Genomic DNA, 27,173 nt, shown 5'->3' on the forward strand with positions numbered 1-27,173 from the left:
TGGAGGCCTGTAGCTGGCGGGTTCCCCAGGGCTCAGCGCTGGGCCCAGCCCTGTCCAACGGGCTCCCCAGCGCCCTGGGTGAAGGGGCAGAGCCCTCAGCAAGGCTGGCGGTGACACAGCCCTGGCAGGAGCGGCTGGTACCCCAGCGGCTGCGCTGCCGTTCAGCGAGGCCTGGGCAGGCTGGAGAGCTGGGCGGGGGGGACCGAATGCAGTTCAGCAAAGGGGGTGCCATGGGGGCCTGGGGGGCATCGGGAGGAACGTGGCCGGCAGGTGGAGGGAGGTGATCCTGCCCCTCTGCTCTGCCCTGCTGAGGCCGCACCTGGAGCGCTGTGTCCAGTGCTGGGCTCCCCAGTTCAGGAGAGACAGGGAACCGCTGGGGAGCACCCAGCGGAGGGCTGCCAAGGGGATGATGAGGGGACTGGAGCTTCTTCCTTGTGAGGAAAGGCTGGGAGAGCTGGGCCTGTTCAGCCCGGAGAAGGGAGGATCGAGAGGGGATCTTATCAATGCACACAAATATCCCATGTGTGAGTGTCAAGAGGACAGGGCCAGGCTCTTTTCAGCGGTGCCCAGCGACAGGACAAGGGGCAACGGGCACAAACTGCAGCACAGGCAGCTCCATCTGAATATGAGGAAGAACTTCTTTACCCTGAGGGTGACAGAGCAGTGGCACAGGCTGCCCAGAGAGGCTGTGGAGTCTCCTTCTCTGGAGACATTCAAAACCCGCCTGGACACGATCCTGTGCAACCTGCTGTAGGTGACCCTGCTTTAGCAGGGGGTTGGACTAGGTGATCTCCAGGGGTCCCTTCCAGCCCTGACCATTCTGTGATTCTGTGATCCTCACACTATTTTTTCATTCCTTCTGAATTGTATTTAATTTAATCTCAGATTTTCCAGTATATCCATTTCTTTCTTGGCTATCATCCATCAAGTTTTGTATTGTCTCCCAAATGCTTTCTCCTGTTTTTCTCTCCCCTCCCCTGGACAAATCTTTCTGGGGCAGCTGTATTTTAATGCTATATGAAGATACTGGGGTACTCAGGTGAGGTGAAATGGCCTAAGCAGTTTTTAGGATAAAAATGTGGATTTAATGTGAAGCTACTGAAAGCAGACAGGTGTCCTCTTCCCTTTTCTTGAAATTTGCTTGTCTTCAACAGGTCAGTAGAACTGCTCACATCCATTATAAATATCATATGGAGAGACGAATGGTGAGTGATTCTTGAGTGTACTGCTTGTCAGGGCAGCACTTTACCTAAGGAAACAATCTAGGATTTTGCCTCTAGGACTTGGTAGTGCTATACGAGCAAATGAAACTGGGTCGAGTGGGGTGGGGGGCGGAGAGAAACGAGTAATTTCTTACTATGTTTAGAAGTTCTCTTTTTAATTCCAGCTTCACATCACATACTTGGGCATGTTTTGGTGATAGGTCTCCTCACTGGAAAAAGTGAAGGTAAAATTGCAATAAAAGCCAAGTGAGGAAACGGTAGAGGTGTTCTACATAACAAATAAATTAATAGGGTCAGCTTCTGTTACTAACACAAGAAATCACAAATAGATGTGCTGAGTGCAAGAGATACACTTAGGTATTTTGTCCCTTGGCTCACAGAAGGGTGAAATGCTGCAGACTGCTTCAGAGTCACAACTGGCATTTAATGCATGGTCCGGGAGTTAGACCATAAATTACCTTTTCTTTTCTTCCCTAGGAAAGAGTACAGAAAACATTACCATGTGTTTTACTGTAGTTTTTCAAAACAGAGGTGTAATTTCAGGTCCTTCAAGAGGTACTGCATGTTACCTTGCCAGAAGAAAGTATATCAAATTGTTACCTATTGTATATATTACTGCAGTATGTACATCTGTTTCCCGCTGTCCCAGTGTGTCCTTATTAGTCTCCATTTCAAGTAAATGGGGGAAAACATCCCTCTCCCACATCTCTGTTCTGTGCCATCTGCTTGCTTTGCCAACCAAGATGATTGAATGCTTTTACACATTTAATAAAGGGGTTTTGTGAACTCCTGGGTGGTAGCTATAAAAATAAATTAAGTGAATCCTATGATATAAATTATATGAAAGAGGTGTTCAGTTGCATTTTTGTTTTTTCTCAGGAGGCTTATTCCACTGCCAGAATCTCTTTTGAATTTTTTATTCTATTTTAAGTATGTGAAAAGAAGGTTCCCTTTGTTACTTACTTGTAGGTCAAAGCTTTATGTTAAAACATTTCAGGCAGTTTACATAAGAGACTTTTGCATGTTGAAGCATGGTTTTGTCAGGTATTTGTGATAAAGAAGATGCAAAACATATGGGAAATCTGTCTTTTATTTATTGATTTTTGTAGTGGTTTTGGCCACAGTCCAGAATTTCAGTGAGTTGAGTCAGCTCCAAAACACGTGTACATCACCAGTCTCCTTCTTGTAACTGGTATGCCAAAAGTAATCTGTTTAATAAGCTATGTACATCTGTAGGTTAAATATATGTTACAGATTTGATTTATAGCTCTTGAAAAGTCATTCCAAAGTACTTATCATATGGATTTTTTTTCTTATAAGGCTTTCTTTCAAAAAAGTTATTATCACAATATTTTATTACATTTGTAAAGTAAATTCCCTGATCTAGAACCCAATCGTAGCATTACATTACTAATTAAAAAGGTGCAAGGGCACATATACAAAAAGAAAAGAAAACGGAAAAAAACACAGAACAAAACCCCACAAACCACCAAACCCTCCCAACCGCTGGTTTATGCATAGTAGCTATTGGTACAAGAAATGTTTGGTTTAGTATTAACTTTTGTTGGACTGGAAGACCAGCGAGTTTTACCACCCAACATGATTTCCTTCGCTGTTACTAAAGCGTAGAATCCAAATTACTTTTGTACAGAAGCTTGTTTTAATAATACCTTTTAAAATAGGGTTTCCTAAATATATTTCTGTGTAATCCTGTACTTTATTGGATTGAACACTCTAATATTTCTTTCGGTAGATGTGTTCTAATTAATGAAAACTGCAACAGGAATAGAATTTGTGTATTATTATGTAAGCATGCCTGTGCCCTTGCCCATATAATCCATGCCACACACTAAGAAAAGCTATCATTAATATTGCAAAATCAAACACCCTGGCATTAAAAATGCCAGAAATCCATTTGCTCACAGAATGTTAATGTGCACCCATTTTCCCATGGGCCTCGTAAATATTCGCTGATAGAAAAATGACACAAACGTGTAGATATTTTTTGCTTACATGAGACTCGTCATATTTGTTTTAGGATCCCTTATTCAGTGTCTTCTCTTTTATCCTTGGTGAGTGGTGTCTGTGTACTATGTCTTGGTATCTAAAAGGAGTTCAAATGCATGTTTTGAGAAGAAACTTTTTTTTCAGGGCTTTTCACTAGAGTTCCAGAACACAAATTTTGAATTATTCTCGGTATCCGTTAGGCAAGTGTAATTTTTTAGAAAATATTTTATTTGCCTAACTGTGGGCAGTTTTCCAGGGGAAATGAGAACTGACATATATGTCTTCCATAACATGCAGCTTTGCTACAATGTCCCATGTCACCAAAACTGAAATGTTTTTGGAAACGTTTGTGTTGATTCAGTTTCTGTCAGGTAAGTGGAGGGAGAACATAGAGAGCAATTATAAATGTTTTATGAACATGTGGTGAGCTTTTGAAGTCTCATAAATAACACTTTAAATGTTCATCCAAAATTATTTCTTTTATTTTTTTTATACTGTCATCACCTTCAATACTGCTGGAATTGGGTCCATGAACTCGGAACTCTAGCATTTTCATACTACCTTTTCCACACATCTTAGCACAATTTTGTATTGTTTTCCACCTGTTGTTCTCCTTTACATCCAGAATTAGTATCTGGCCTTTCTTAGTTGTGAAATACATCCTTTTACTTCATCATCTTCACTCATGAGATTTTTCCAGATAATTCTTCTGTCCTCTACCTTTTCAAAATGTTTTCTGAGCAGAGCCACAGAGAAGTTCTTTAGTTGTAAAATCTGTTTCCTACTGCTCTTTTCCCTCACCCTGTGCATATGCAGACTCAACAAAGTGTAGATAGTATTTTAATTTATATCGACTTTATGCAGCACATGGTTTTTCAGACTCCCTGACCAGTAATCTAGATTACAGTATTATTTTACAGCTCTGAATGCTTGGCTCTAGTATAAATGAAAAACTTGGTATATTTTGAGAGAAAATAAATGCTCTATTTTAAAATAGACTACCCACTGTTGAAAGCTCACTTGTAAAGCCTGGATAAGAATTTTTGGTGTGTGTATGTCACTGCAGATACGCAGCAGCTCTGTGTGAGCTTTGGAGGCACACAGAGAAGAGTTTCTTTTGTTAGCTATCTCTGAGCTAGCATGTCTGGAAAGGCCTTTAAATGTGTAATGCTGTAACACCTTTGAAAGGGCAGGTAGAGCCTTTTTTTTTTTTTTTTACTGAGCATCTACACACAAAGCAGAATCCAGGCAGGACATTATGTCCGGTTTCTAATGTGTTCCTTAAACTGTCCAATTATGTAGCTCAACCATTTATTGATTTCAGAGAGGTAAACATTTTTGTATTAGGCAATTTCTGTCATCACCCTATCTTTAATAAAAGTTATATGGAAGACCAGACCTGTCATACAGCTTTAGAGACAGCATTTTCTTTTTTTTTTTATGTTAAAAATTGCCTATTGATTCCTAGTTTTGCTTTCTCTGTTAGCCAGTTTACAACTGAGAATGTCTTTTTATTTTCTACTTTATCATGACTTACTTGCCCCCAAAGCAGTAATTGTTTATTCTCTGATTTGATGTTTTGTCATCTTAGGTGCTCAGGATCCCATTTTCCTAATGCTGTGTTTCTCAGGTAATTTTCTAGTTGTCATGGGATTGTCTAGATAGGATGATTTGCCTGAAATCTAGAACTTTAAAAATGTAAAGGGAAGCACAAGGCAGCATTACTGTGACAGTTACTCGTTGTCCTGAGCAGTAACCCTTTGGGATGAACGCTGACCCATTCACAGTGTACTCGAGCTTAACAATTGTATTTTGTCAGTTTTCAGTTATTTCACTTTACCTGGACAACATACCACAGCAAATGAAATGTGCTTGGTCTATTGCTGCTGGATGCAGGGTATGTTCCAGAGGCAGGGTATGTTCCAGAGGGCAGGAGGGCATGCGTCTGGTTGAGAAATGGTATATTTTTGTTTGGGCGAAGCCTTTTTTCTTTTCTTCTTTTTTTTTTTTTCTTCCCCCTCCTTTTTTTTTTTTTTTTTTTTTTTTTCTCCTCCATTTTTTCTTTATGGAAAGATCCATTGCCTAATAGGAGATTAATCTTTCACTGCATTATCAAGCCCCCTGATATTGACATGTAGTCTAGAAACCCAGCTTTCAGATCAGATATCAAAACCTTTATCTCTGTTTCAAAGAATAGCTACATTGTACTTAGAGTTAATCAACATAAACACATTTCCAGTATGAAACTGAAAATGCAGAGACAACAGAATTTAGAATACTTTTAAATGAGATAAGAATACTAATAAAATGTGGGATTCAGTAAACTTGTCTTCTGGGTTCATCTATTCTGCCACAGAATGCTTGGTACTATGGCAGACCAGGAACCGCAGGGTTTTGCTGTGAAGAAAAAAAATGTATTGTGTCCCAGAGCGGGGCCCTTGTATCAGTTCTACTACACACTTATGTTCCCTGGTAATGGCAATGCTAGCATTGATACTCGTAAGTGTTACAAGTTTTAGCTGTTGTGCATTTGGCAGGAGATTTTTGATAGAGAGTAACATTGATCTGAATCTTTGCAGTATATAAGACCAACAAAAATAAAAGTGTCCAGTGTAACTTGAACTTCTTTCTATGTTAGTTTTTGTCACTTAAATGATTTTGTCTTCTATTGGCCTACTTTTTGCTAAGGTATTCTTTGAGAATACTTCATAACAGATGTAATAATTATAGTCTGTAACACACAATACTCTGAATAAAAGTTTATTCACATTAGAAATAATATAGTATGTTCTTTATTCCATTTACTTTAATTGGTTGCTTTCATCTTAAATTATATTCCTCATTTAAGCTTATATATTTTTCAAGACCTAAGTAATTTAACCAAATAAAAATAGAAATGTGCAAAAAGGACTACATTTGGACAATGGCATAGTTATATTGAACTGGATTCGTGATGGTTAAATGAATAATTGCAGTTGAAAGAACCATAGGCTGTAATAGACTGTATTGCATCATATGCATTTATAAATTCAATTTCTCTCAGGAATCCAAATATATCTATAAAAAGTAGCATAAGCCAAAGGATCTTAATGGGGTCTGTATCTCTTGTTTTACTTAAATATTTCAGTCAGCACAGAATTCATTCTTTAAAATACAGTTTGTCCATGCAGTCTTTAGTGCCATTATAATAGGCAGGGAATTTCTTTGCTTGATTAAAATATGTAGCTGCCAATATGTATTTTAATTGTTATTATAAATTCTAATAGCAAAAATGGGCAGAATTTCTCAAGTGTGCTAGTTGATTAAACAGCTGCCTGCCTTGGTAGCAGCTCATGTTTCAAAACAGTGCAACAATGAGAGACATCAAAGACAACTGATGATTTTACAGATTTTACCAGTCCTTGTTGGTATCATACGTGGAAATCTATGAAGTGGAAACCCTGTACAGTAAGAGTATCATCACTAGAAAACAGGTGAAGCACTGCAGAAGGCGGCAGGCAGGCAGGCTTGAGTAGATGCAATGTAGGGTTTGGTCTAATGGCATGACCCATTTCTAAGGAAATTAATCTTATTTGTAATACAGTCAGATGTGAGTCAGAACTTTGGGAAGCAGGCATAAGTCATTAGGACTGTCGATGACTCGTCAGTGACAGTAATTGTTACTTGGCTAATTTGGCTAAGCTTTTGTTTTGTTTTGTTTTGCTCCACTAAGATCTGTGTTACTCTTAGTCTATAAACTTGCTTATATTTCCAACACCTATATATGCCATGCATGCTATTTAAATCTACAAAAGACTTTCCAAAAAGTCATGGCCATGCAAAGCTTTCCTTAGTGTTCATGTTATTCTTTGTGGCTAGCTGTAGAAAGAAACATGGCTTGGCATCTGTGCTATTAAAGATCTTACATATGCTGGTCAGTTCTCTGGATGGGTGGCTGTACAGTTTGATTACTCATAGTAACACTTGCTACAGGTTAGTTATTAGTTGTGGGTGGAAGTGACTTAGGAATGAAGAAGTTCAAAAATACCTTTTAAACTCTTCCTATAGCAGATATCAAGATTAGATACCCGTTTTGAGGAAGTTGTAAGATAGTGAATTTACAAAGGTTTGAAGGATGTAAATGGCAAAAATAAAATAAAATAAAAAATTAATCCTGACAGAGTGATTTAGCAACAGACCTGCCAGAGAAATGAAGAAAAGCTGTGAGAAACAGTCCTGTATTGACAGACAAATGATCTAGATAACTAGAACTGTTGTTCTATTTATCCATGTTTTTGACAACTTCCTAGCTAGTGAGAAAGGGAAGAGCCTTTACTAACCATCTGGAATCACAAACTCTTCCCTTTTTTCCAGTATTGGATGTTTTGCAGCACTTGGCTGCACTTCTGGGTTTCAGCAAGAAAACACCTTCTTAAACCCTTCTATGCCTTCTTATTGCTAGAGATATGTATGATGTAATGAAGTATGGGAGCTATTCTGTACATTTATTAATCCTGTGTTTGAATTGTAAACCCTGATTTATGCCAGGTTTTATTTGGGTGTATATTTTTTGCCAGGCTTAACTACATTGGACAATGCATAACTCGACGTTTAAATTTGTCCTAATATCATTTGCAGTACCTTTGCAAAGAAACTACCTTTTGCTTCACCTATGGTTTGGGTTTTTCTATTTTCTTTTAAAAAAGCACAAATAGGTCTGTGAAAGTTATTTTGCTTTTGTGTCTGAAACTTAGCTTGTGTCATATTTTATGAAGCTTGAAGCAATATTTATGCAAGTACTAGAACAAATGGGTACATGGCTGTCTAATTTTCTAAGCCTTCCCACTGGAGATGTTGCAGATGTTATTTGATATACTTTATACAAGTCTCTTGTATTTTTGAATTTGTTTAACTTCAACGATAACAGATATAAATTATCTCTCTCCTGAAGTGGAATATTAGTTTGGAGTTGCAAGTTCTCTAATGGCTTTTCTGTTCCCACTGGATTGCCTAATTGAATCTTGTGCACTCAAAATTGTACATGAAGATGCAGTTTAGAACATTTTAGAACAGAGAACAGTATAGGATGACCTATATCTAAGGGCACAGTAAACATTGTATGTCTATAAAGACCAATGGCACTGTAAGAGAACAAAAAAGGAAATTATTTGGTGATTGTATGTAAAAGTAATTGCTACTAAAGATTATATGCTTGCAAAGTGCTTGTCATGAATCTCAAGTATACATTGGGACTAGCTATTAGGAAGGCTGGACTTAGGTGAAGATTGTCAGGTATAAAGAAATTTTGTCTTCTACTTTTTGATAAGGTGTTCTGTAATGCCACTTACAATGTTCTAGGAAAATTTAGATTTTTAAAGTAATTTTTAAAGCTAGATTTTGTCTGGTTTTGCTATTTTAATACATCTTGGCAAGGCTAAACCTATTGTGCCTATGGACGGATAGCAAAGATGATGAATAGCCCTAAATTTAGTTTTGTTTAAACAGCTGCAGAATTTACTTTAATATGGACAGAAATATCCATGGCTAGGGTTACGTTTTTTTTCCTGAATAGGAAAAGATGTCACTTTTCACTGGAGTGAAATGTCAGACATCAAAGAAAACAGAATTTTGTAACCCTCTGTTAGTCCCCTGGTAGAAGAGAATGATGTTGAAATGCTGGAAAAGTTTCCTCTGTACCACAGGAAAAAAGCAAAGCTTTTTTGTGGATAATGTTAGATTGAATTCTGAATTCATGACATTAGATTTATCCGTGCCCCAGCTTGGGATAGCGTGAGGTTTTATGACCTGTTATTCTTTTCTAAATTACTTAGAAAAGTGTGAGAAAAAGATAGGAAACAATTCTGTTTCCTTTGGAGAGTTTGAGGCTATGCATAGATTGGCATTTTGGGATGGATGTGCTGTATTGTACCAGAGACACTGATCCCACAAATAGCCAGGCTGGTCCAGGTCTGCAGCACAGCACTTCTTGGAACATCTAGGCCTTCCCTTATTTGGAAACCAAGATAGAGGAATGGGAACTGATGTTCCCATCTTACAGCTTTCTTCTGAAATGTAGGTTTTTAGGCATGGAATAGTTGTTTTTTCCTGAAGAATGCTAATCATTCAATCTTGCAGTGTTCTGAGTTTTATTGCTTTTTACTTTCCTGGTTTGTTTTTGATACCTGATGATTATGTCATAGGAGAAAATTTGTCTGCAGTTCTAAATCAGCTGCTTGACCTTGGGATTTTGTTTTTGTGACAAGAAGGTTTTATGTCCTCTCAAAAAGGATGATTAATAAATATATAATAATTTGTATTAAGAAATTTTAAAAATACTGTTGTGTTATGGATATGAGCCTGATGCATGGCCAGGATGAAAAAGCTCTCCTGTTGAGTCACGAGGTTCAGAAAGAATCCCCTTGCTTTCTAAACTCCCTTCTCTGAGAGGAGTCTAGGTGCAGCTAGATCTAGTCGTAGTCTCAGACTTGGTCAGTGGTTTAGGTATAAAGGATTAATATGTACACAGCCACTCATCAGAGTCAATGTTTGCCTGTCAGAGTCCTCTCAAAGACTTTCACTGAAACAGTTTTGCAAAGTTGAAAAGATAGATGATTTATTAAGGTGACAGATAAAACAAATTTGGAATTGCTGTTTGATAAATGCAACTTACTTCAACTATTGAGCTCCAGTTAAGAGTTCAGTGCTTTTTGTTAACAATACTTTCCCAGGTAACATCTGGCAGTCGGAGGTGCAAGTCTCACTACAGAGGCGTACCTGTTGGGGAGGAGGGAGGTCCAGGCCTGTCAGCCCATCCAGTTGTTGGAGTTCTCATCCTCAAAATAGAGGATTCTAAATGCCAGATTTATAGTCATGGCAAAGTGGGACTAAGTCAATTATTGTGTGCTGACTGGCCTTTAGCAAGGGTTCTCAGCTCTGAAAGGCCAGTGGGGGCCCGATGGCTCAGTACAGGGCAGGGTGTTCAGTACAGATGTGGGGAGCATTTCTGGCTTTTACTGAAGCAACACCAGGGTGTGAGGCCCCTGCCTCACCCCAGGTGTCACTCAATTTGAGGGCTAGACCGCACCCACCACATCTGTTTTGTGAGATAAGCATGTCACTCAAGTCAAACCCAGCTACTCACTGCTGACTCTCAGTAACTTCTGTAATCGGCACCAACAATTCCAGTGTCCCACAATTACACAGCCTGCACTGAATTATCTCACAGTTGTTAGGATTAGAGATTCATAGCCTCTTTTCTGTATGCCTTGTTTAATTGTTATCTTTGTGTTTGTTTTACAGGATGCTGTACTTTCGATGAGCCTCTCAGTTCCTGTGGCTATAGTCAGTCAGATGATGATGATCTTAACTGGGATCAGGTGAATGCACCGATAAAGCCCTCCTCAGGTCAAGGGATGCCATCTGGTTGGTCTTTTATTTTGCTTTGTTTCTCTTTGATGATAGCTTATGTGTTTATTCAGCATTTCTTGAAAGTACTATTGTTAGAAAGCTATTTCATCTAAATCTGTTTAATTGCAATAGTTAGATCTTCCAGGTGATTTTTGTGAGGGATGTTTTGCAAATCAAAGGTCTTCTTTTGTGTGGGGAACATAAAGGTTAGAAAGTAGAAACAAAAACTTGGTGTCATCAGGGAAGGCAGAAAGAAAACAGAATGATGGCTTGAAAATTAATGTGAAGGAGTGCTAGAAACAAGCAGACAGGACTACTCAGGAAGACCCAAAGAAAGAAGGAATAATAAGAGATAAAATAATGATGTCCTTAAAAATTTTCATTGGAAGAGATAGTATTCAGAATCTGTTCTGAAAAAAAAAAAAAAAAGAGAATGAAAAAGAGGTGAGAGAAAAAGGAGAGAAGTATGCCAAAACGAAGGGCTTCAATGATATTGTGCCTGTGTTTAAAAGAGTTGTGATACTACTATTTAATGTACTTTGTGAACTGCATACAGTTGGACCAGACTCCATAGCAATAATCCTTGTATTCTGCCGAACTGTAGACTTCGGTAATACAGTCATTCCTTTACCACTTCACCCACACAAATACATAAAATTTGACCATTGGTTTTAAACTATCCTCTAGCCTAAAACTTATCAGTTATTATTTCTTCAGGTTATTACCTAGGCATGTTAAGAATTCCCCCCATGTACTGATTTCCATGTCCTGGGGGGATTGCTTGCAGCCCAGCTCAGCATCTTCTTTGGCTTTTAAAGACTGAGCCTCCTGTGACTATTCTCACCTAAAGAAGCCCAGCCAAAAAGACCACTTCATAAAATCACTGACTGTAGCTTCACAGGACTTCTTCTGCATTAGTCTCACCATTTTGTAGAAATCTATGCAGAACACTTAAAAGCATTGCAAATAAATGTCCTGGTGTTCCACATCAATTTCAATTAGTTCTTTAAAGCACCCATAATAAACTCTGGCATTTTTGTAAAATCTCTTTTAACAGTTCTCCTCAAGAAAATGTTCCTCCCTTGTTTTTGGGTAAGGGAATTAGGAGATAAGCAGTGAATCTTTGTAAGTGACCATTTAAACAAAATGAATGTATGCACTCATCACTAGTGGGCTAATAAATTCACTAATGTACAATATGCACTAATCAGCCTTAGGTATCATTCACTTGTAAAAATGTTCTCAGTGCTCTTCACTGTAGATTTACCAATGTTGCCATGTGTTGTGGACAACATCTGAGGCTGATGGTTGAACTGAAGTGCCGTCTCCTTCAGCACTTCATTTCCTCTGGCAAAGGCAGGACTCCCAGCTTCAAGATGAATGTTCAGTTTGCCGGAGTCCCGGCGCTTGGACTGTCATGCTAGTTTGAGTTCATCATCCCAGATAAAGGAGGTTCTTGCAAATTCCTTTTTGAACTGGTTCTTGTCCAGTGTTCTTGACACAAACTGCTAAAAATTTTCTGGACTATTTCATTAGTGCTTAATACTGTTTCTGAAGTTGAAGCTAACACACATAGTTTATCAGTCATCTTGGCTTGCAGTACAAGCTATATAAATTCTTTTTCTCAATCACACCACTGGAAATTCTCTTCCTATTCCAAATTTCATTCGTTACTCTCCTCATTTGGATTTTGTGAAAGCTGTTGTCTGTATATGTTGTTCAGTCTTCTTGGCAGATAGAAGTAGTTCAAATCTGTGTTCTTGTCTGTGATGACCATAGGCTTGTATATTTTTTCATTTGTTTTGTTTTCCCAGGGGCAAAAGTCCAGACTAGGGACTGGTATTTTTATGATGGGAAAATTATATGTATATGTAATTTTATTTATCAGATGTCATACAGCTTGTTTCTTTTTTGTCTTCCTGCGTTTATAACAGAAGACTAAAGTAATGTTCTGATGATCAATTAAAAAGATATTAAATTTGGTAAGAAATTATGTTTAGAGTTTAGGGACTTCTATTTCTGCCCATAAAGGAAGTGAAATATGCATTGGGGGTCTTGGGCCAGAAGATGAACGAGGCAGTCTGAGGAGGGTTGTGGATATTGGTGCCTTAAAAGGTCAAAAACCCCTTTGAGAAGGAAAGAAATGCTCATTTTTTTTGCAAATGAGAAGCAGTGTGTCTAAGGGCACGATTGACTCAAGTGGTATCTAATTTTTCCTTATAATTTCATCTAGACAGTTTTTTTTCCTGTTCTTGTTCAAATCATCATCTTAATGATTTTAATTAACTTTCAGTTAACCTTAGCGAGAGGGTTATGTGATACACTTCAAAAAATTATTTCAAGTAGTTTGTCAGCAGTTTCTGAGCTACATAGTTTGGAAGAAATAACTTCAGATGATAATGAATAGAACATCTTAGATTAATGGTTTGTGTGGAATTCTTGGCTTGAAAGCAAAATGCTTTATGCAACAATGTTGTAATACTAGACTGAAACAAGAACTCTCAGTTCAGTAGTCCCTTGTCAGTAGAAAAAACTAATATACATAACATTCTTAATTTCAGGCAATATGCTCCAGTGAGTGAGTTGATGTCAATGTATAATATTTTGTATCATTTGGTGTCAGTCAGGAGGAAGCACACTAGTTATGGCATCTGATTTATTTTAATCCCGAGACCGTTGAGAGCATAGCTGTGCTTCGGATAAGTATTTTGGCTTGAAATGTTATTTCAGTGGGACAAAAGAAATGTCATGTAACATTCATGCATATGTGTGCATGCATTAATGTACACACTACATATTTGCATGTGAGTGGACTTTAACATTTCTTTGTGAGGTCTAGTTTTAAATGAAAATTGTTAAGTTGTATCAAAGAATAATAAAATGTTTCTAGAAGTGTTTCTTACAGTGGGCTTTAATCCTTGTTGGATTGTTACTGTAGCAGAGAAATATGAAGTTATTGCTACCAAAGTAAGTAGGGTTCTAGTGCTCTCATTTTCTTGGCATATAAGCATAACCTTTAATGACTCAGTACTAAACAGACCCAAAAAGCAACGATGTGTGTATTTCTGTGTATATTGTATGGATTAAATGAGAGAGGTTAATCCACTGCTTTTCTGTTTCAAGTGTCCTGTGAGCCAAATTGAGTAAATGCTGTAGGAAGAGTGGCTCTTTTATTTTCTGAGCCTCTGTCTTCTTGTCTTTCTGTTCCAAGAATGTATGTTTATAATAGTGTTCAAAACTATAATTATAGAAACACTTACTCATTATTAATGTTATCTTGCATTGTCCCGTGGAAGAGTTATAGCAGTTTGATACTAACGTGTTTATATAATACACATTTACAATTACAGCTAACTGTAAACCCTCTAGCTGGGCTCCAGTAAAGATGTCTTAAGAAAAATATGCCCAAACAAATTACTCTATTGCCAAAGTGTTGGCGGTGGGGATGGGGGGGCTTCAGGGGAAGCCTCTGTGAGAAGAGACCACGTGCTGCCCCGTGTTGAACACATTCAGTTCAGCTGGCTCCAGTGGATGCACCACAGGGCATAGCTGAGCTCCTTAGTGATGCTGGTGGCACCAAAAACAGTGGGCAGCAGCTGTGAGAGAGAGAGGAGTGATAAATATGAAAGAAACATCTCTGCAGACACCAAAGTCAGTGAAGAAGGAAGAGAAGCAGGTGTTCCAGGTATGCGAGCAGAGACTCCACTGCAGCCCATGGAGGTGGTTCTGCAGTCCGTGGAGGACCACACTGGAGCGGATATCCATGCTGCAGTCCATGGAGGTCCCCATACTGCAGCAGGTGGACACGCCCTGAAGAAAGCTACAGCCTGTGGAGAGCCCACACTGGAGCAGGCTCCTGGCAGGAGCTGTAGCCTATGGAGAGGAGCCCATGCCTGGAGCAGATTTTCTGCCTGGAGCAACCTGTGGGGTACCCACACCGGAGCAGTACCTACCTGAAGGACTGTACTCCATGGAAGGGATTCATGCTAGAACAGTTCCTGAAGAACCCCATGGGAGGGACCCATGTTGGAGCAGTTTGTGAAGGACTGTCTGCCATGGGAGTGACCCCACACTGGAACAGGGGAGAAGTATGAGAAGGAAGAAGCAGCAGAGATGAGGTGTTATGGACTGACTACAACCCCTATTCCCCATCCCCCCATGCCACTTTAGTGGGAGGAGGTAGAAGAGGTTGGGAATGAAGGAGTGATGTTGAACATGGGACAAGGGAGTGGGGTGGGGTGGGGTGAGGGGAAGATGTTTGTAGTTTTGTCTTTCTTTCTCATTATCCTACTCTTTATTTTTTAATTAGCGATCAATCAAATTAATTTTCTCTAAGTTGAGTCTGTTTTGCCCATGACAGTAATTGATAAGTGATGTCCATGTCTCTGTCTTAACCCATGAGATTTTTTTGTCCTCTTTTTCTCCCCCTTCCCTGTTGAGAAGGGGGAATGAGAGCACGGCTGGGTGGGTGTTTGGCAGCCAGCCAAGGTCAACCCACCAGTAAAGACATTCCCAATCCAATTAAACACTTGGATGAGATTTTTTTTGTTTTTAATAACACTTTTGATCATTGTGGACAGTAGCACCATTATTCTGATCTTGCTTATGTCACATTGATGGCATCTTCAGTTTTGGCTTTTTTTTAGGAAATAGCAAATTTAGAACATAATAATTTATGCCAATTTCTTGTAGATTTATGTCCCACAGGTATCTACAATCCACTTCTTTCCATTTGGAATGTAGTTGCAAAGATACTTTTCCAAACCAACTGCTTTAATTTTTTTTGTGTATTTCAGTACAGAAAATCAAATATGAGGTACTTACCTCACTTTGTTTGTTACCTCCCTAGTTATCTCAAAATTGCGTGTCGTTATACCAGTTTTGTTTTTTGCTACACTATGATAGCAGTCTTTATCATCTAGTTGGTAAATTTTCAGGGAGAGACCTTTATGCTTTCCTTCATGTTGCTTCACCGTTGGAAGGCACTCTAAACATATATATAGCCGCCTCATTGCTTTTAAAACTTTCTTTTGTCATTGTGTGTATTAAAAAAAAAAAAAAGTTGTGCCTAAATCCCTTTGCACTGTTGTGATCAGTACTGCTTCCTTATCTTGTTCATTTGTCCCATTTTTTATTTTGTGTTTACCCAGCAGTTCTAGTCTAGTGCCCCAAGGTCCTATGATAATGAAAGTATAACATAAAGAGTCTTCTGGAGCATTTCTTCCTGCATTTCTGATCTGATTTTTGGTTGATCTCCCAGATGCTTATTTCTTCCTCTGGCCTATGTCTGCTCTACTCACTCCATAGTCCCATTTAGGTTCATGTCCCAAGTCCCATTTAGGTTCATGTCCCATTCAGCTCATCGTGGCCAGTCGGCATGTTGACATTGTGATATTCCCGCAGAGTACTCTGATACTTTACATTAAAACTCAAAACTGTAGCTTATTCTGAGATGTTTATAGGAAGAAATGCAGGCAGAGTGTGTGAGTGCAGTAGTGAAGCCATCTGTCTGATACCTGGCAGTGCATCCTAGAAGAGAAGAACAGAATAACAGAGCAACAGAGGTGCTGGTTTGATTAAAGGGGGGGGGGGGGGGGGGGGGGGGGGGGCAGGGGCAGGGTGTACAAGATGAAGAGTTTATGTGTGTAAATATATATATGGACACATATATGTGTATGCATGGATGCCAGTTTACCGATTGAGAGCAACTGGCATACAGACAGCAGTGAAGAGAAGAGAATGCAGGGTCAGAGCTCTGGAGCAGTGGCAGTGAGTTAGGTAGGATCTGGAGTAGCCTGAGGAATGAGCAGAATAAGAGTTGGGAAAACAGATGAGTAAAAAACAAAAGCAAACAAAACAGAAGTATGCAAACCACAGCAAAACAGAATTGAGATATTTCAGTGCTTTGTGTTAGTTTATATACTGATACAGTAAGTCTTGTCACTGACAGTGATGCAATTAGAATTTTACAGATTACTGTAAGAAATGCAAATGCTGTCAAGAGTCTGCTCTATTTATCATTTGCTGGATGTAATTTCTGTTCATGTCCCATGTATTTTCTTACAAAAGACTGTGTTCAATTGTGTAAAATCTTTCTACGGTGTTTCACAGTTCCAGTTGATTTCTGAAGGACAGTAAGCATTTTTCTTTGATGCAGTGGTTGGTTTGATATCACTGAAGGGATGTCACTGCATTTGCAATGAATCACTGGCATCAGCCTTTCATTCATTTTAGAATAGTTCAAAACCAATTATAAATCAAATCTTCACAGACTGCCATTCAGTGCATTGAAAGGATGTTTTCAGCAATGAAGACCTCTGTGTTTAATATAGTGCTGGTCAAAGCCAGGATGAGGATTCTGTTTGTGCTATTTGAAGTGATAATATGTGATTTCCATGGCTATATGTAATTTTTTGAACACCCAAATCTTGTTTTTTTTATCCTGAATATCTAGTGTTGCTTAATGTTTAGTAATGTCTATGCAGTATCTGCAGAAAATGCATATATTGCTTATATTAATTATTGTTTAAAATGGCCTTTTAATACCTAGTTAGCAGACATGCATAGCTAGCAGATGTTCCATAAACTGAGATACTGATTTAAAGAAGTATTTTAATATTATAGAATGTGAGGTAGTTATGAGAAAAATGTACGTTGTTGTTTAATTGTGCGTAGAAGAGTTGTGATCCATTTTAAAAAGACAAAGTGATTTGTTGGCTAGTCTATATTAAAGCCAACTGCAATGTCTTACCAAGTAAAGTTATAGTACTTTGACTTTCCATTGAGGTGACTATTCTATCATTAGGTCTGTTTTTAACACTGCACTGTGTTTGTGTTCTGTGTTAGCAGGGATGCTTTTCTTCTGTTTACATTCATATAGAAGAGAATTAGATATGTTTCTTATTCAATGCTGTTTCTCCCAGATTACTTTAAATAGCTGCATTTTTGATTCGTTTGAATGCTAGCCAGAGATAACGTGAAGTACTGTCAAGGTGTGTGAGTTAAACCTTGTTCACTGTGTTCCAAGTTAACATTTTCTAGCAGAATTTTCTAGACCTGGAACACTAGCATGTTTGGCATTTTATTGCATATCCAGGTAATATAGCTGCAGTCATTAAGGACATGCCTTTTCTGCAAGCAACTCCAGCTCATGTTGACACATTCAAGCCAGTTTTGAATAAATAGCGTAAGCTGATATTGGTTGCTATTAATATGGTGCAACATGGAGGTCAGCCTGAGCAAACCACTTGAGTGTGCACCCAGCTAGCTTTGTGCTGCCATGGCTACAGTGCAGGCACTTAGAGAGGGTAGATACTTTAAAAGCATACCTAAAGACTTGGTGAGTGGTGCACTTAACAGAATTGTTCAACAACCAAGACAATGCCATCAGCTACATCTGATACCAGAACAGCTTGTTGTGATAACTTACAGAAATATTACTGTCATTTTTCTAACTTCTCACCTGACTTTAGATTTCAGCACCTCGCACAAATACTGGGTTTATTACAAATACTGAGCATCCGATATTCTTGCAAAGGGAAGTAAAAGATTAATCGGCATCCGAGTCTCTGATTCTGAATCACTGACTGCCAATGTTCCTAGCTTGCTTGATAGGCCAACTAGGCAATTTATTTGAATGTATTTTGCCTACACGCCTAGTTGGGCACCCAAAATAGTTGGGTTAATATGCTAATGATTTATTTAATCTTTTGTTCTAGATGTTCTCTATGTATGACTTCTGTTTTACCCTTTTTTCTTCTTTTGTAGAACAGAGTATTTTGAATATAAACAGTGTGGTTCATGAGATAATGGTCAATGTAGATGACTGACTTTCAAATTTCATTTGAAGGAACAGGCTTTTCTGTAGTATCTGTAACTGTAACTTGCCAGGAGGAGGAAAACAGTTGTCCTGTTTTCTTATGCATTCCAGCAGCCCTCTAATGTTTGAGTGCAAAAATGCAGAATGTGCTGCAGCTCATGGAAGTGAGTGGGAGACTCTACATCAGGATCTACCAGTAGCTGATAAAGATTTGTTAAAGGTGTTTGATGGGAAAATGGTGATATGATAAGTTATGACTACTTTAATGTTTGAGGAAATCTCCTCTTCCATAGAAGTCAGATAGAGGCTGTTATGGAAGGTCTGGGAATTCACTTCTCGTTAAACCAGAGTATTCTCAAAGCAACCTGGAAGAGAAAGTTGACTGCTGAGACTATTTCTTTGTAACACCACATAGTGCCACACAGTGCTAAGCAAGCCCTCCAGCCTAACTCATTTACCTAGCTGTGATTACATGTTTCCTGCTGAGGTTATATATAACACCTGCCATCATATATGCTGAGAAGCAGCTAACGTAATAAGCTAGACACTGGAGCTGGGTTTGAAATGGGTTTTTTGACAACAAAAATGTTTAGGATTACAAAATTTTACTGTTACACATTGGAAACCCAGTCTCCTTCCCATTTTCCACCCATAGTGCCCGACACTGTCCTGTGGTTAAGTGCATCAGAATCTTGTTTCAGGTTTCCCTGCTAAATTAAAAGTAGAAGTACAGTGAATAACAGGACTTCTGTTTTTGTGTCTATTTTACCTCCCTGGAGTATTCATGAGAAGTTCCCTCAGATGAGGTAGGAGTATCCGAAGAGGAGAGAGAGAAAGTGAGGCAGGACAATCCCAACAGGAGGGAGAGAAAGTGCTTCATGTTGTAGAACCAGTAAATAATGCTTAAAGTATTTTATCAAGAACTCGGGACAGCTCCCTTTGCATTATCTTCTGGTGAACTGCCATTTTTCAGCTGGAATATTGGTCTTGAAAAGAAAAAGTCAGTTGCTTCTAGTGGAGGCTCTTGGGTCAGAAAAGGCCACACAGAATGTAATTTTCCTTCCTGGGGAAAGATACGGCTGAGACATGGAAATATACCTCAGGAAGCTTTAATCTAGGTAATTTGGGACACCATAGTAATACAAATGAGGTAGCACTTGCTTTAGCATAGGGTTCACTAGCTATTCACTCAGTGCTGAAGGCTATGTTGCTGTACCATCCCTGCCATGGGTGTTTTACTGAAACCACTGCAGTTTTTCCTGAAGTTTCAGCAGACAATTTTTGTGCTTGTTTGCCTGGCTATTCTACTGGAGAATGAAAATACTTAGAGAGTTTGAGAAAAGCTCTGACCAGTAAAAAGCCTGTAAGGACTGTGAATAAACAGTGAGTCTGAAGATGCTCCCCTAAGAACTGCACTCACTGCATTGCAAGGTCAGGAGGAAGGGGAATAATCAGAGTATTCCTAAATAAGCTTTTTCTTGTTTAGTAATTAATCTACTGGAAAAAAAGCCTCTTAATTTCTTGCAGTCTTCAGGGCTTTTCTTTCAGTCTCATGCTTATCCCATTAGATTTCTTCTCATCCATCCTGTCCTTTAGAAACTAATAAAGAGTGGATCAAAACCTTTCCTTGCATGTACAGGCTTCAAAGTGTGTAATGCGCCTGCCTCCATTTCAGGGCCTAAGTCAGTTATTTCCTGAGTTAGAAGTTTATTTTTTAAGCCAGTTTTATATGACGAGATCATAGTCATAGTCACAGTTAAAATGTCAGTGAGCTGGAGATGGACTCTCACTCCTCTTTAGGAGTGCAAACATGATTCCTCAGGGAATCATTTACTTGGCATGTTGTTTTAAGGCTTTTTTTCCTGAAATTGAAGAGGGAATTGTTGTCTCAATTAGATTTATGGGAGATTTTTTTTATCCCTTCTTACAGCACTTAATTTGTTGGCGCAGGCATTGATGACTGATAGTATTTTTGTTAGCAGCTCGAGCTGTGACTATAGGAAGAGCAGCCAAAAAGTCATTGATTTGAGTGATTTGAGGCAGAGGTCATTAAATGCTGCATCAGAAAGCTCTTTGGCAAACCTATCATCCACAGAGCACTTGTTCTTTGGGTTGGATTTGAAATTACTCTGAAGTGTAAGACAGTGATAAAGAAAGCTTCTTCCTCATCAGTGTCAAAAACCAGGCCTGTATTCTGACCAAACTAGTATTTGATCAAAGTTTAACAGCAATGTATTTTTAGCATCTCCCTTTGTCTTCCTCCTTTTACCAGAGAATTGTGTGTTTTAAATTACTTCATTAACCTTAATCAAGCCCCACAGGGAATACTCTATGTAATACTTTGAAATCTGATACATAGTACAAGCGTACTGGAGAATGTTTATAATGCTGCAGAATGAAGTTTCTTTACTTAGCATGTGGGCATAAACAACATTTTTTTCAATGAAAGGAATTGTTTCAGCCAAAAGCAGTACATGCAGGAGACTGTATAGCCACCTAGAAGTTCTACTTGCAATGCGGCTTCAGGTAACTGCAGATGTCTACACTTTTTTGTACTTTTGCTCTCAAGTTGAGGAGAGTCACGTGGCAGTATGTCAGGTGGCAAATGTGGCTGCGGAGTGAGGTTAGTACATGAGCAAAATGAATGGATTGTATTCAAGTCCTTTTGCTTTTGAAGCAACCAGATTTCCCAACATATCAGACACAGTCTTAATTCCCTTGTATATGTTTGCAGAACTCAAGAGCCTGAATTCTATGAGCTGAATTAAAGACCTCAGTACTTTTGTTCTCAGTGTTAAAGCAGTATGGTTACTTGCCTTATCAGCTAAAATAATGCTTTCTTCATCTAGAAGTCACAACATTTCTAATCAGCTGCATTTCAGTAGCACAAAGGAAAAAAAGAGTACTGTCTGGACCTCACAGAAAATTTAGTGATGTACACAGCCATTTAATTATGAGAAAACAGGTGCAGGTAATTATCCACATCATAATGTTGCAGCAGCTAATAATATTAAATATTTGTGATAATTGCATGCAAGCAATTGATCACAGTTCTGTGCTTCTCACATGATACAGATTTGAAAAGCACTTTTCAATACGTACATATTCAAATCAGAACATAGAAGCTACTTGATACACTTTTCTCACCAGTGACTTCATATACTATGATTTTGCATTAAGTTCAAATATGATTGTATTGCCACTTAAATTTTTACTACTTCATTTTTTCCCTTACTTTAGAGGGCAGAAATGTCCTTCTGCCAAATCTGAGTTCCTGATTTCCCCATGCTCCTAAAGTCTTTACCTCTCCTAGGTGTCATAGTCAACTCTTGTGTCGCTCTAGTTTCTGCTGGAGCAGGACTTGGCAGGATATACTTCACAGTTCATTAGCTGCTGTTGCGACATTCAGCTCTTCCCAACACCCCATTTTCAAATCAGAAAAAAGTGAGAGTCAAAAAGGCATGTAGAAACCCACAAAAGGATAAGAGTGAAATTAAACTGAAAATAATTATAGTGGAAACTCCTTGGCAGAATTACAGAGTGGAACATCGTCACCTATTCCTGGAAGCACTATGCAAGTCACACTGCAGCGAAGAGTTTTCCAAGTGCCTGGTACATATGCACTGAGCATTGGGGCGCCAGCCTGAAATCAGGAGTCAGATGCTGTTCTTCCCAGAATGTCTGTCTCCTGCAATTGCACAAGAAATATATCAAACACATAGTGACAACAGGATGATGCTTAATGTATTCTCTTACTTCTCATGTGTTGAGAGCCACAAAAAAAAAAAAAAAAAAAAAAAAAAAAAAAAAAAAAAGGAGGGGAACTGGGAATTTGCTAAACAGGCAGTTTCTTTTATGCAAGAGCTGTGTGATCAGACCACTGCTCAAAGGAGCTAAAGATGCTTCTTTCTGAAGCTTTTTGAAATTCATATCTTGCAGTTGCAAGGAAATGACCCTATCCCCAAGATGAGAACCTAAGTTGTTCGTTAGCCCTCCTTTTGCTCATGGGCTATTGTAGAAGAGAAATCAACATGAGAAATCAATCTCTAGAATAGAAATCAAGATTTTTCAGGCACTTGGAAGACTCTGGAAGGACAGCAGGTCCCTGGTGCAGTCTTTTACCTCTACAGTATTTTAGTTTTCAGTTAATAGGAATTAAAGCTAATTACTGTTTGAGTGGCAGACAACACTGACCCTGTGGTTCTCACATCTTAGGAAACGGATCCTACCGCTGTACTGCTACTTAAAATGGTGGTGTCATGATCTTTTACAAGTGGTATCCCAAGAAGGAACTGAATGAGAGGACAGGCTTTCAGAGAAGGATTCTGGACTTTTCTGTATCCCAAATAGGGAAGGGTGCTTTTATAGGAGCTAGCAAGGTACCTGAAGAAAGGGATGTAAAACTTGCTGCTTTCTTGGCATTTCCTTATGGGGTTTCCTTATTAAGCATCCACACATCAAATGAAATTACTGTGAAAGGTCTAGGCTGTGTTGGTCTTGTTCTGAGGACATTGGTGGGGATATTGTGCGACTGTTCTTGCACTAGTGCCTGAGGGAACTGATTAATCCAAAAAGCATCATGCAGGACAGCATGAAGATGCTACCTGAGTTCTGGAAGCTCATCATGTGGCAGCACTATCAATGATTACGTGCCTGAAACAAGAAGTCATCATGTCTAGAGTAGACTTGGTCAGTCGCAGCATCAAGCTCTCTTCATGAGTGCACAAAATGGTATGTGAAATTTAAGGCAGCCTGTGACATTTTGCAGTGGAATAAATTGGTGTACTATGTATAAAGAGATATGTTATCTTCAGCAATAATACTTCAGTGTTACACGTGTTGTGGTGTGTTTCTTGCCGTGTTTAAGTTTAGCACGAGGTACGTTTGCAAAGGCAGAAAGTTGTTTGAAGAAATGTCAATTCAGGCATTTTACTTATAGCTTGTAAAATGTAAGGAGATTCACTGAGTGCATGGCAGTTTCCACCCCCCCCACCCCCCCCAGCCTTTTAGTGTAGTAGTGACAACAATTATATAATTAGTAAGAAGTTAATTATTATTTTAGTTACAGCAAGGAAAAGCTATATTTTGCAAGGGCATGTTATAGTGCCTGCTGAATTTAAATTACCCATGGTAAAGGTTGTAGTGTGTCTACATCCAGCTGTACTTTTAAGTTAACATAAAGTATTAAAACAGGTCATTTTACCTCCTGTGCAAGTCTATAAAGAAGCAAAGTTTATTTAAAAAAAAAAAGAAAAAAAAAAAGAAAGAAAAAAGAAAAAGCCCTTGGAATACACAGCTTGGATATGCTGTGCATTCACCAGTGAAGTCAATCATTAGGATTTCTACAAGTATAAAATGGATTTATATTAGGTGTTACACATCTATGTCAATTAATGTTGTACAGCTTCCCCTTTAGTTCCATTATTCTTTTCTCCTCCTCTTCAAGCTATGCGTATTGGAAAATGCCTCCAACTCTGATCTGACATTCTCTGTAGTATTAAGGTTTGGATTAGACGCATTCTTTTTCTGTCAGGTTATTCCCCTTCATAGCTGGTAGAGGTAATTTTCGCTAAACAGCAGTGATATTCTGACTTAACAGCAAAAGGGTCATAAAAAAATCCTCTCCAAAGTGGATTATTTCTGGAATTTGAAATCTAAAATCGTTATGATCTGCTGAAAGATATTCAGCTCTGCACATGAAATTATACAGACATAAATAAAAAGTTTTGTGTGTTTGTTTCCCATTAATAAATTTCCCTTTAAAGTTCCAGGAAAGAGCTCCTCTGAGATCTTTTATTTATCCATATCACTGTCATTCAAATGAAAATACTCTTTTGGAAAAGCTAGTTCTTTACCTGTAATATGGAAGTAAAAACTGATACTACAGTGAGGCTTCAGCAACTAGGGTGCTCCTGTTTATCTTTTGAGTTTCGCAAATAGAGCCTATCCTGTGTAATGGAATATAGAAAATCCTCTGGTGTAATCTCAGGTTGTCTAGTTTCTTTTGCTGGTGAATTTTGTTCATATTGAAAAGAAAATGTTTGAAGTTATGTAACCTGAGGCCAGTATTTTCTGTGCTAATAGGTGGGCTGCATTTATGATGAAGCTGTGCATTTCCTTTACTTTGCAATGTAAGAGCCTTTCAATACTATTGTAAGGCTGAAGCCTGACATCCTTTTTTTTTTTTTTTTTCTGTACTGTATTTGCTACATGGCAGTTTGTAATGAAAGGAAACTTTAATTTCCAAAAGATTTATTCACTTTTGTAACTTCAAGATTCTGTTCTTGTTCATGTTCTGTACAGTTCATGTGCTATAAAATTTCTTGCGAAAATATATTTATTTGCAAGAATTTCATTCTCTCTTTCTTTGGCTTTGAGCCCAGTATGTGCATGATATTTCTGTTGTCTGGAATTCTTCATAGCGCCTCTCTAAATTCTGCTGAATCCGCTAGCCACAGACGTTACATTTTGCATCAGCTGTTGTTTGTTATTGTGTGCCAAATTTCTCTATTTCCACCTCTAATTCAAAAGACACTTTTTTTAAGCGTTATTATTTTTCACAGATTCGTTTCCTAGCTAAAGCTTTGTTGGTGTACTGCATTTTAGCATATCAGTGGTGCGGAGTCTAGGGAAGCATAGACTGTCAAATTCCCTAAGGGATTCTGGGATATCCTTTTTTAACTTAATAGTTGCCTGAGCTTTGCTTTGCCTATTAAAATGTGTTCCTTTATGTTTTTCCTCATTGAAAGAAAATTTGATGGAATATTTGAAGATAGGTCTAAAAAACCACATGCATTAATATTTATGGTGCATGTATTCTAGAAGGCCTGAGTAGCAATAGGATATAACTGCGTTGATGAATTTCAATACATCTGCTGAGCCACAGGATATTCTGAGCAAGGTAGTTGCCTTTACTTTGAAACAAACACATGAAAAGATTTGGTTTCATTTGGCTTCCACATGCACAGATGCATTACTTACATTCAAGATAAATAATGTTACAATCTGCTTTTTTTCAAGGTGTTCTTCAATACTTAATACAAAGCTTTATAACACGTGCTTCTTTCCATGTCAAGATTAAATTGTGAAAAAGCATGTTTTAAGAAACTGATAACAATTTTTGGCAATTTTGGGGTTGCTAATCAAATGTAAATAGCAGCAGATGACACCAAGTCTTGTCCTCATCTGATAGTCTTTGTTTGCAATTCTGAAGTTTGTTATACAAGACACATTAATTATAGCACAGTAATTGAAAGTGTAATTACTCTTTTTCTTTCCGCAGTACATTCTTTATTATGGTATCAAAAATAATTTTGCCTCAGATATTCTCATGGTCCTTTAAAAGAGCCAAATCTCATTGTTGGAAATGAAATTTCAAGTAAATTTTGAAGTGTCTTTATGGAAGATAAATGTTTTATTATAATAAGGTAAAACTTCCTGATTTAAATTATGAGGACATCATACTTAAAACTTGAACAGCATGTTGATTTTTAGTAAGACATTGTATCTGACTGTGGGCTAAAGCTGGATTACAGTTATCCTGTCCATTACTGCCACTGACTTCACCTGGGACTCGTTTTCTCACGCTAGGCTAGATATATGCAAATGATCACATCTAAAGTTGTGATGGACTGTATTTTGTGAGTGTAAGTTGCTTGTAAACCAAAATAATAATAAATTTTTATGAAAAGAACACAATAAAATATTTTTTCTGTGTTATTTTTCCCTCTCCACCTCTCTTCCTCCTTCTTCCACTGCTTTCTAATCCTTTTTCAGTAACAACAAAGAGAGAGTAGCCTATTCTGCATAGTTATTTTACTGTAGTTCAGGGGATTCTATCTATAACGCTGTACATTGAGGAAACATATATGTAGTTTTACTTTGCAGTTCCAAATGATCTGTAAGGCTCCCTGAAATATTTTTATTTTGAGACTCAGATAGGAACATACGTCTTAATTTTATTGAAGTTCTTTTGGGATAAGAGAAGGATTTTTTTGGTTTTGTTTCTTGACAAGGAACACACTACATGTCTTGATAGCTTAATTAGCTACATCATACTGTAAAACAACATTTGGTTGTTTAAGGATGCAGGAAACTTAAAAGACCAAATCAGCATTTCCTGAAACCTTTCTTGAAGAAATTAAATCAGAAAAAAGGCACTTCCAGCATACGTACAGTTACCTTGGCTGGGGGAAAGAACAAATGCAAGAGATTCATCTGGAAAAGGGTACTTAGGAAAAAAATTAGAAAAATTACATACTCATTTTATGGTCTTGTGGTAGGTACTGGGTGGTTTTTGTTGATGTCAGGCAAATTTCTTAATTTTCTGTTTTACTGAGCACGCTGTCAATCAACAGGTAGCCTTGAAGTCTAGTTCAGGACACCTAGAGCTAGTTGCACAGGATCATGTCCAAGTGGGTTTTGAATGTCTCCAGAAAAGGAGACTGCATGGCCTCTCTGGGCAGCCTGTTCCAGCGCTGTGTCATCCTTCTAAAGAAATGATACGGGCTACACCGCTGTTACAGTCTACCTCCAAAACAAAAAGTATCAGTTCACCCCTATCATTTTTTTTTTGTTCTATCACTAGCATGAGATCTAGGAGGACTATAATGCTTTTGCATGATAGATAAGGGATCAGTGGTTGTCAGGGTAGCGATAGATTTCTTGCATCAGTTTTCTCACGGAAATTAATGAAGTCCCTCTCTAGCTGTTATACTGAAATCATTTAAAATGTGATG

At 38.3% G+C, this 27,173-nt stretch overlaps 1 protein-coding gene across 9 annotated transcripts in view; it reads left to right on the top strand.

Annotated features, from left to right (window-relative positions):
- Positions 1-27,173, top strand: part of PTPRM (protein tyrosine phosphatase receptor type M) — a 482,101-nt gene that overhangs the window by 98,751 nt on the left and 356,177 nt on the right. For all 9 annotated transcript variants that reach the window (XM_055799826.1, XM_055799827.1, XM_055799831.1 and 6 more), the window contains exon 2: positions 10,509-10,631. In XM_055799826.1, the coding sequence (XP_055655801.1) occupies positions 10,509-10,631 (123 nt within the window). The remainder of the gene's footprint in view (positions 1-10,508; positions 10,632-27,173) is intronic.

This window comes from Falco peregrinus, chromosome 3 (assembly GCF_023634155.1).
Source record: "Falco peregrinus isolate bFalPer1 chromosome 3, bFalPer1.pri, whole genome shotgun sequence".
NCBI lineage: Eukaryota > Metazoa > Chordata > Aves > Falconiformes > Falconidae > Falco > Falco peregrinus.